The sequence below is a fragment of the Colletes gigas genome, unplaced genomic scaffold, assembly GCF_013123115.1.
Source record: "Colletes gigas isolate AHSC1104 unplaced genomic scaffold, ASM1312311v1 Colletes_gigas_Sc00008, whole genome shotgun sequence".
Lineage (NCBI taxonomy): Eukaryota > Metazoa > Arthropoda > Insecta > Hymenoptera > Colletidae > Colletes > Colletes gigas.
In genome coordinates, this window is record NW_025106637.1 from 4,158,907 (window position 1) to 4,170,378 (window position 11,472).

At 41.2% G+C, this 11,472-nt stretch overlaps 1 protein-coding gene across 1 annotated transcript in view; it reads left to right on the forward strand.

Moving 5' to 3' along the window:
• LOC122396982 (neuroligin-1) overlaps positions 1 to 3,763 on the forward strand; it is a 57,304-nt gene extending 53,541 nt beyond the window's left edge. The window contains exons 10-11 of the mRNA XM_043395781.1: positions 2,539 to 2,669; positions 3,103 to 3,763. Of these exons, the coding sequence (XP_043251716.1) occupies positions 2,539 to 2,669; positions 3,103 to 3,678 (707 nt within the window). The 3' untranslated portion in view covers positions 3,679 to 3,763. The remainder of the gene's footprint in view (positions 1 to 2,538; positions 2,670 to 3,102) is intronic.
• Positions 3,764 to 11,472: the final 7,709 nt, after the last annotated feature.

An 11,472-nucleotide genomic window follows, 5' to 3' on the forward strand; every position in this document is an offset into this window, starting at 1 on the left:
CGTTAAATTCCTCCGCCGATACGGAACTAATGGGAAGCAGTAATGGCGGAATAATACGCAGCCGTTCCAAGTATAATAGAAATTTTCAACGAACACGTCTCGAAACTTTTCCGCGGACCAATGGCAATTAATTCTAAAATATATTGTATTTCGAGTAAAAGTCTTTGCTGATAAAGTAAAACGTTCGTGACATTGTACAAAGGACTCGTTAAGAGTGCGCCGGCTACTCCATACGGAAGTTAAGCTGGAAGGTTTCAAGTTGGGCGTTACGGAGCTTTTGAACTTTGACGTTGATGAAAAACTCACTTAACCCCGAAATCGAACATGCTCGTCGAAATATTGAGCGATCATTTAACCATGGTAATCGTTTCTATTACGGGGATTTCCTCGTGACAAAGAAAACTTTCGAGGCTGGTAAATGCATGTGTCACGCCAAATTGAACGTTTAGAAGGCGTTTCGTCTAAAAAAATTTTAGTTTCCTTAACACAAACACGATCCGAATAAATTTTAGAAATTCACGTTGGTCAGACAATGCGAAAACTCCCTGCAATTGCGAACACAAATTCAAAATTCTCTAACAGAGTTTTTGATAGTTTCATACAACTTTGAACAACAGTCAACAGTGTATATAATATTACAGTTTTCAGATTCAGAGTTACAGATGCAGTTTCCATTGTCTTAGAACAGTATTAGTGTTTTATTAATAATTGAGGCGCTGTTAGAAGCTGCAAGGCTTCCTCTTTGAAATGGCTTTTTGTTTTTGTCGATCCGTCTTCCCGTTTTGGAGATATCGTAATTTATTATTAAAAAGAAAGGCTGACCGTTTCACCGGTCATGGTAGGAATGGCTTAGGTTTGGTATTAAAACGTTGCTCATTTTTCGAGTCTTGGCACGAAGAACGAAGAAACTGTTAAACGAAAAGTTGAAAATTCGAAACGGAACGTAGGAGAAAACTCGACCTCTGGCCCGTTTCCCGCCCGTAGAAGCCACTCGTTTCCCTCGCGGGATTCGCGCAGCGTTTTGAACCGGAAACGAGAATTATTTAATCCGATTACGTCCCAAAGTGGGTATAATGAATCTAGTCCCCGGGCGCTCGCACGCACTTCGCACGTGTAACTAAGAGGATCAGCGAAGATTTATTTGCATAATTCTCGTTCCCGAGGTGAAATGAGAGTGGCAGTTCGTCAGGAACAAACCCCGGAGTCCCGCAGGAGTTCACTTCTGCCGCGAGACCCGCGTAGCTCTTCAAATTGCGTCGCGACTTTGAGATGAAAAGCCAACGGCGCCGCGTCACCTGCGTCCCCCTTCAAACCTTCGGCTCTCAGAGTTCTGCGACTCCATTTACGCCGTTAAAATATACAAGAAGATGCGTCCAAAGAGAGATATTCGGATATTGAAAATACGAAATCCTAGGTCCCATACTTTTAATAGAAGACACTAGGCTTTAGCTTATCGTAGGAAAATGTCTCCTTCGTATTTCCCTGTACGTTTATTCCCTTTTACTATCACGTTGTTCTTCTTTTCAACTCTATTCTCCGAGCTCCTCAGCTTTTTCTAGTTAGTCGATCCTATTGTTTAATAGTTGTTTTTCATCCTTTCATTCTCTCCTTGATGCAGGCTAGATCATTTATTATCGCTTTCATCTCTTTATTTTCCTGCCCCGTTTCTTTCAGCTCCCCTTTTATATCTTTCATTTCTACCGCTACACTTTCTATTTTAGTAATTAGTCTGTTGTTGTCGCCAAGATCCCACTTGATTATCTTTCTCTGGCCCTGGAGACCATTGAGCAACGATTGATTTTTATCTACTAAAGCTACCTTTCTCGGATGAATGTTATTTTCGTTCCCATTTATTTTTATATTACTTTTGGTCAACCTGATACCTCAGTTTCACGCTTGAGCAATCTCTGACTAAAATAGGAGCATTCAAATTTAAAAAAAATAAAATATATTCTCGTTAACGTCCGATATATCAACAACCCCAAGAAATTTATCGAGACATTCGATCCTAAACTTGTTTGTTGCAAAATCGCAAATAAACGTCATGCATCTCGCGGCTGGTTCGTCGTCGCTGAGAGGCGATTCCTCTTAGGAGAATCGCAACGTTTCGTTGCAGACAACGCCGCGCTTAACGCGACAAGGAACGTCAGCGAAGGGACTCGTCAGGGCGAGCGGAATAACGTTCGCCGCGCTGAAAGTTCGCGTCTCGCTCGAGTTCAGTGCGGCTCAAACTATACCGCGCGGGGCGGTCGAGAGTAGAAAAGTCCCAGCAAAGCCAGCCCCGAGGGTTGACGGCGCCCTCCCGCCCAACGGCTCCGCAGTTTCGAACTTTGAGACGCACTGACTAACGAACCCGCCTTCTGTATGAGATTACCGCGCGACAATAATTAATTACTCCGCCGTTAATACGAAAAGACTCCGGCGGAAAGGTGGCCATTCAAGGCTGCGACGCGTGCAGCCGCGTTCCCGCTGAAAGCCAGCTCTTTCTTTCGCCTGCTTCCTCCATTGACCCCGCTGAGAAGCCATCCGTGTTTCCAGATCTCAAGCCAAAGCTGAAGACCCACTACAGGGCGCACAGGCTCTCGTTTTGGCTCAACCTCGTCCCCGACCTCCACAAGCCTGGCTCGGACGAGGTTCCCAGGTCCCATCATCTTCTGGACACTGAACAGGTACGTTGTTCATTCGATATCATAGATAGTAAATAATTCTTGATTATGAGAAGTAACTGGGTTAACGTGTTCACAAGTATTAGGATCTTTGTTAGAATAGACTGGAACAATATCTCTTCGTTTCTCGTAATGCTCCTTTGACGATATAAAAAAAATTGTATTGCATTCTAAACTCTATTTTGAAATTTAATTTTAATAACTCTGGTCAACAATAAATTTCAGACTGCATGAATGCATAAATTTATATGCGCTGAGAAACTTATTTTACTGTTTGAACTAAAAATTGAAAGAAAGGTGACAATGATAGTTTAGGGTTCACAGTATAAAAAAGTAGTATATTTCTCCACATTTCTCTACAACGAGAATCTTTGATTAAACACCGCTGTACAGTCTCGACTTAGGTTGACTAACGGTTGAATTTGTTTGCTCACAGGTGCCGCCAAGGTTCATCCAAAGGATACCAACGACAACCAGGATGACAACAGCGGAGACAACCCTCGCGGAGAAGCCAATGAACGTGTCCACGGCTATACCCAGCGAACTGGCGTTCGAGGACTCGACTGCACAGCCGGAGGACGGGTTCGCGGCCTATTCCACAGCCCTGAGCGTGACGATAGCGATCGGTTGCAGCCTGTTGATCCTGAACGTGCTGATATTCGCGGGCGTCTACTATCAGAGGGACAAGAGCACGCAGCACAACTGTTCGAAGAAACGTCAGGAGAACGGACAAATGCCTAACAATATCTGCGGTGACCTGGAGACGAAGACCGCGGAGAGACATCACATCCAGCACATCCCACCGCCGGAGTTCGCCGATCTGCAGAACAACAGCTGTCACGTGCCGATGCCACCGCCCCCGCCAAAGAATACCAAGCCTGGAAAACCGGGACAGAACCTGATCATCAGCCCCAATCAGCTTCAGCAGGAGAGTATGGCGATGACTGGCACGGGGACTCTGAAGAAGGGGCACAATCATCAGCAACAGGTCATGGACGAGCTAAGAGTCTGACTCCACGAGTACTTTGCAGGCGAAGCTGAACAGTTGTGGATGATTCACAGCCTGGACGAAAAATCGGGCAAGGTGTCCCTTGAATTTCTGAACGAATTGTTCTGCTGGCTGTTGGTGATGTTCGATAAATCAATCGGAGAAGACGGTTTGAAGTAGATCGGGGGTGCGTTGGAGCGGTCGATCTAAAGCTGTCGCGAAGGGAAGATTACCGCGTTGGGAGGGGCGACGAACGAAACCTTAAAAATTGAGAAAGTTGTTCAAGTTTGTTAAAATCTCGGCTAAAAAGTAACGATTTATCGAATTACGTTTCTTCCGCAAATGTTGTCGACGCGTCTTCGAACGTCTATCCTAGGATAGTGTCATCTTAATTAGAATCGTGCTCTCGATGGCATAAAAAATCGTGTACACCCTTGGCGATTCTCGACGATCCCCGGTAAAGATCCTTGAAAGTCCTCAGGAATGTACGATCGATTGCAACGAACGTCACCCTCCGTCGATCGATCCGAATCCGTTCGTCGCGCAGAACGTTCAAGAAGCCAAAGTGATGACCAGTGTCTCGGGCATTGCAATCGTTTTCTACTTTAGAACAAACATCAATGATGCGACCAACTGCCGAAAAATCGCGTGACTCTCGATATGTAATAGCGAGATGTAAATAGAAATCTCGATCCTTTGGGAAACGCAGGGCTTGTTTCCCAACGATCCCTGTTCGAGACTGCACCTTTTTTGTAAACCCTCATGGCCCTACGAATTATCCCCTATTTTGCGTTTGAGTTGAGTCTAAGCTGATCCTAAATAAGTTGGGGGCGAGACTGTTGAGGGTTACTGGGTTCGTAGACGGCGGCCATTTCGATATCAGAGAGAAACGATCCGTGTATTGTAAGGAGAACAAAAGATCTATCCCGGGTTAAAAAGAACGTGCCACCGCAAAGCGGAACAACGAAAATGGCTGACCTACTGTTCGAGATCTCTTCCACGATAGATCTTTCTTTTTCTTTGCGCTGCTGACCAAATAGTTCGTACACGGTTCGACTTCCGGTCCAGTAACCAAGACCCCCAAGAAACAAAGTATACTTTCTTCGCCGATGACGCTTTCAGCGGTCTTGAATAGTTTCATTTTCGTACCGATTGGTAAGATTCTGCTGGGCCCCTCGTGGGAAGTGAACAGCCATTTTGAGTCTGTTCGAAGTTCCAATCGCTGGAAGTGACGTCAATCGCCTAAACTGCTCAATGAAAACACGGAAGGGACGAATAAACGTAACGAAATCGCGCGGAGAATGGCAAATCCGCGATCTCGGATCCGATACCTCCGCGAAGAGGTTCATTTTTTTACCGAGAATGGGGAGAGAGGATCGGGATCAGCGCACGTGACGTTTTACAGTTCAAACTAAACAACAGCATACTGCCATAGAATCTGGAGAGACATTTAACTGACAGGACGAGTAAAGTATTTGCTGCCACGGGAGCGAGAAACGAAAGTGAAACCGAATGAACCCGTTGTTTTTTTTTGTATGATTATTCTTCTTTTTTTTTTTTTTTTTGTCGAGTGGTATTATTGGGGATGTGTGAACGAGGCACGGACTCTTTGACCGAGAGAGCGAGTTTAGACTGTAAATAATGAATAATTAAATTTAGTGGTTCGTCGAGTCGCTGATATTGTTGTGCCGAATGAAAATAACGGGAAATACGATTGTAACTGTACGTTAAGTAATGAAATGGCGTGTGTGACAGCGTAGAAGCACTGGACGTAATTTTAAATTTGTATATAATTGACATTACAATAAACTATGTAAACAATTACTATCAGCCACGGCGTTTACTGGAGGCTTTCGTTTACTAACTCTCGGACACTTGGATATTCAGACTTTACTCTCGATAGACTTTCCAAATTTTTACAGTCGGATCTTAATACAGTAGCAATTGTTTAAAATAGCAAATAGTTGCTTTTAGTGGGTAGAGTCTTCTTTAATTTTTGTCCCGGTTTACATCATTAATATTACTCGTTTTCAAATGAATTATTCCTTTCATTTTTTTTTTAAAGAGGGAAATATTAAAAAAAATTAAACACTTATTTTTATTAATATATTGATCATTGGAATTTAATAAGCGAAGTAGTATATTTTTCTTGTATCGTTTCAACCTCTTCAGGGACCAATTGCTTTATATAAAATAAAATAAAATACCAATTGATATTGACCCCAGATATCTATTAATCATCTTCCAAAATGTTTGGATGCTATTGTTTTAAAATATTTTAATTTTCTGAAGCGTTTTAAAGTTTCCAGGCCGGCCTTATTTTCAAACCGAGTTAATAATAATATCTCGCTAAGTTTCGTAAGAATTCTTTTACGTATTTAGTCATTATCTTCGGTAAGGTATTCTTCTAAAATTTAATTCAGTTTTCCTCGTTGATTTCGATCTCCTTAAAAGCTAATTTTGTCTGCCTCTTGTTTCCATGCTTTTAAGATTTGCCATGAAATTCTTCCACTTTGCAATTTCTAAGAGACGTTATTTATTTTACTATCGCGATATTATCGAGTTAAAAGAAAATGCTTCCCTGTGCAGATAAGAGGTTTATGAAAATCTTGATTCAACGAAATGGGGTAGACGTTGAGAGTTTGTCAAAGGATCTGGGTAAGTAGGTTATAACAGCAATCTTCTATTTCATCCTGTTAAATTACTAATCTCCTATAAATTGCTTTTCCGAAGATTAACTATAGTAATCTAGATTAGGGGTTCTTAACCTATTTACGCGTACCACAAAAATTAATATTCCTCGGCATCACTCATTAATACATATTTGTAATAAGAGAAGACTAACGATACTTAGAAAGAATCTTTGAACCGTTCAGAAAATAGTTTAAATAAAATATCAGTTCTGGTGTTTACGTTTCTCTTTTTCCCCCATTAGAAGAGATTACGTAATATAGAATTATGCAATATTTCTCGTCGTTCCTTGTAACTTAGTTTTTTTATTGCCAATATTTTTTAAACTTACCCGATTGTTCGCCCCACTCAACCTACTACCATTGTTCACCGTGGAAAAAGTTCCAAACGAAAAGTCTCGGACTGATTATATCCCCGTTTCGATTCAAATCGCGGTCGAAACGAAAAGGAAAAGGAAAAACAAAGTTAAAACGATCGTGTTCGCGGAACTTCTCGTTACCTATTAATTTCGGAGACTTCAATGCTCCATTTTGACGTTGAATTTTTAAAGCAAAATTTCAGCTGCTCTCCAAGCAAATTTAATTCGAACAAAACTGACGAATTAGAACCAAAATGTTAGATTATTTTAATAGAAAAAAAATTTGAAAAGAAGATCCAAACCCTGTCCGTAATTTCAACTCACTTTCGTCTTCGACCCTTCGTATTGCGGTTCGAACAAAATTAATTGGCCGTCGGAGGTCACTTTTTCTCCGTCGCGAGAGACAGGAAACGCCATTGAAAAGAGAAAGCGATAACCTTCGACGAGCAATAAATTTCGACCTAACTCCTGAAAGAACAAGGACTGTGGTTTTTTTTTTTTATTTTCAATTATATTTCTGCAAGATCTCGTTCGATGACGTTAAACAAAAGCGTACATTATTTCCTATTTTATATAATGTATCGGAAACTTAAAGCCTTGATGTTTAACCCTTCGAGTCTCGAGTCCTTCAAGCAACGAGACTAGATTACGCAAGAGGGTGTTCGATAAACGACGATAATCGTTAGATTGAACGTATAAAAAGTATCACGAATTTCAATCTTCTGTTTATTCGTCAAGGTACATTCAAAGTATCGGGGTATGTTGATATTAATTTTTCAAAGAAGGGACAACGCGACCGTATTTTTAAATTATTGGATGTCGAGCAGCGTCGAGGCTCCAAGGGTTAACCTTACAATTAATGAATATCGCACCCTACTGCTACGTTAAGTTTGACAATTTAATTGCAAAGAGACGATACAGCGAATACCTCTATTCAACTAAGAAACATTGGCTACAATAACTTCGTCGCGAAACGCGGCCGCCTTGCAAATTACATTCGCAAGAATTTCGTTTCAAAATGCTACAAATCATCGGTCGCTATCGTACTATTAATCTCCATCAACCCCTTCGATGCGAGGAACGGCCGTAGAAAATAACCGAATATTCAATAGAACAACGACCTATCTAGAACAATGGAACAAAAATCTACTTATCGAGATATCTTATCACAATGACTACCCAGCCAATTTTATAAAAATTTTTCCAACGGTCTACCCACCAGAATTTACCACCGTTCACTTCGCTCTATCATTCATAATACGCACCTACGACAAATTACTTCGAACAGAGTCACTTAATCCCTTGACGCATGGAACATTTATGGCGAATACGAATTATTAAACTTAACAACAAATGGCGGTACAGTGTTACTAGATTTAGTATACTATTCCTTGACAAAACTGTTCAAAACTATTCACTGAAATGATACATTAATGCATCAAGGGGTTAAATTTACACTCGATGTAAGGCACACCAGTAGTGGGCAGTTTTTGAAAAAAACGTAACAACTATCATTAATAATATTTCTGAGGATGCACTACTAGCAAAAAGTGCAAATAGAAACCTATTTAACATACCCAGTTACTTTTATTATTATTTAACCCTCTATCCTTAGAATTAAAAACTTCGTTTCCCCAAGTATCTATTACTACAACAGAAAGTCTCGAATACTACAATTTTTATTATTCTACCGACTACTGAAACAAATTTTAGATTCAAGAAAAACAGAGGAATATTCTTTTTTAATGAGATTACTGCCTAGCCCAGTGATTTGCGATCTAATACAAAATAGAGGAAGCGTACAAACTTTCGAGAGTAAAAATGTCGTGTCCACTGGTGGTGCCTTAGTGTTTAAACGTAATCTTAGCTAGAGACTCTACCGACGTCTCGATTTCTCTCGGATCGTCGTCGTATCGAAGGGGTTAAGTCGCAACAAAATATATCAATCCCACTGCGCCCCGAAAAGCAAGCACCGTGGATCACTGAACGATCGACGCGTCGATCATTCCGACTAGATCGGGCGTACAGTTCGGTTCGTTTGGTTCGCCGCCACGCGGAGGAGACAGCCCCCAGCAAACCTCTCCCCAGCTGCAACCGGAAGTGCGTCACTGGCTGTGCGAAAAGTGACGCGTCCCCTTTAGGCGTGAGTCTTACAATAGGCGAAGATTAAACATTAGCGATTTACCCTCGATATGGAAAGTCGTAAAAGGTCCTATCCTATGTCGAGCTACGAGCGCGTTTCCGGCCGAGGAGTCTGCAAGTCGGCGAGCGTCGTCTCCTCTGCTCGCGAGGCCGAAACAAAGAAAAATACACGCGCGGAACTCTCAGCACGTTCGCAGCCGTCGACGTAATATTACGTCGTTCGTGTAACTCATAGCTGGTTGCCATTTTCGTACGGCTAGTCATCGTTCGCGTAATATTACGTCATTATTAAATCTACAGATAGTTTACGCTGACGTAATATTGCGTCGTCTCGTAATCTACAACTGATTGCCGCTGTCACTGTCACAGTGAACGTTCGATATACGCTCGAACCGATCTACAACATAAATGCACCGAGCTCTTTTCTACGTTCGACTCGAGCTTGTTTCTACAATTAGAATCGATCTACTCCGTAAACGCCTGGCTTGGGGTCCCAATTTTCGAGCATATATTCAACTTTTACTGTACTTTTCATTTATAACTGGTTACCGGTGACGTAATATTCCGTCATTTTTTAATATACAGATTATTGCCGTTGACGTAATATTACAGTAATGCGCAGTTAAATTCAATTTTATTTTAGGAGTTTGCTCAAGCTCGAGATGAAACGTTCAATTTCGAAAATATAAGTTACTGTAATTTCCATCTTACCTTCGTAAAAGTGATAACAATGGATTGGTAAAGTTCTCCCGTTAAAAATAAGTCCAAACACGAGGCGAATTGGTAAAATTTTTCTGTAATCAATCCAAATATGTCGTGTTTGGACTTATTTTTATCTGGAAAACTTCATCGATCCATCGGTAGCATTTTTATTGAGGTAAGATGAAAATTACAGAAATTTATATTTTTAAAATTAGATGTTCTGCCTACTATAACATGTATATACTGCCATTGTCGAGGCTTAGGAACCTGGGTCGTGATTTAGGTGAATTCTATTGTAATTTAACCGTGCATTACTGTATATCTTTTTATACATGTACAGCTACTCCTTCTAATGTAATATTACGTCATTGTGAAATATATAACTGGTTGACGTCGACATAATCTTACATCGTTTTATATATATAGAGGCAGATGACTTTATAATTTGTATTTACGATCACAACAGCAATCTAACAATATACTGATTTCAAGTGAATCAAAATGAGCGTTCGATGAAAGTCGATAATCAAATAAATCTTTTTACGAATCCTTTGGTATGAAATATAAAAAGCTTTAGAAAAATGTGTTGCTCCCATCTCGTTTACGAAAATGTAGGTATCTCGTGCGAAACAGCAATAGATATAATTCCTACTACTTCGCTTATTATTATTTCTCTTTATATACCTAATGAATTTAAAAAAAAATTTTTGAACGTTAATATTACCATACTTATAAATTTGATATCCGTTCTGATTTAGATTTACAACGTGTAAATTTCTTTAGATTCTGCACAACAAGTTACAAGCACGATATTATGATAAAGCAATTTGTTTAATTTTCATCTATAACGTCAAAAAACCTGTGGCAACCAGCTACTGTAGAGATTTTCATCGATTGCCAATTGTCGATTTCGCGATAGAATCGCCGGCTGCGAAAGTATCGATAAATAAATTCTCGAGGCTTCGCGTACAAGTGTAAAGCCTCTGGGCGCCGAAAGTGGTACCAAGTCCATCGGTCTCGGCTCGTTTAGGCGTTCCTTTGACACGGTTTCCGTCGTCTTGTCGGCATGTTCGAACAGAGCGAGGCGAGCTTCGTCCCGGAGAACAGAGAAACTCAAAAATCAAAGATCCCGCGTGTCACGAATAAGTTTCCGCCCGAAAAAAGGATGTCGTTCGTTGCTCGGAAATAATAGATCCATTTCTCTCGTAAACATGAAGAACATTCGAGCGAAAATTTATTCGGACAAATCCGTTCGAACGATAGAAGCACCAAGCTCTGCAGAAGCAGCCCAAGAGCCCAAGAGCTCACGCTCGAAACCCTCGATCTTTGGTCTTATTAACCCTTACCACGTGGTGTGCAAAAAATTTAGTGCACGTATGGTCAGTGACCTAAAAAAAACCTCAGGTACTATTTTCGTGAAAATGAAAGCCTGACAATTGGTGGACCTTTGATGCAAAAAGCGAGGCAGTGCTATATTTTCGCCAAACACGCATACGTGAACGAAAATCTTTCTTTCGATCCCCCTCCAACGAATTCATACGGCAAAGGATTAATAGCGAACACCTCCGTGGACTGGTACCACCGATCCTCGTAGATCTTCACATGCAGCGACGCTGAACAACACGTTACGCGCGATGGCCGACGCTACAGAGACAGTTTAACGTTTAAAAAACGGTGCTAGGGCACGTAGAGCTCGCGTTTAAGCACGGCAGATTAATGAGTTACAACGCACGGCTTTGTTCCTCCTTTAATCGTTATCTTCGGTATCGTTTCACCGAAGAAAAGCCTTATCACATCAATGTACAACGACGACACTAGGGAAACCTGCTCCAACTCGTCGCTAGAGTCGGCGCAGCTTACCCATCCTCGCGTTTTCTCCCTTCGGACGCGTCTACTGTTCTCTAACTTCTAATTAGCAGCGAGTG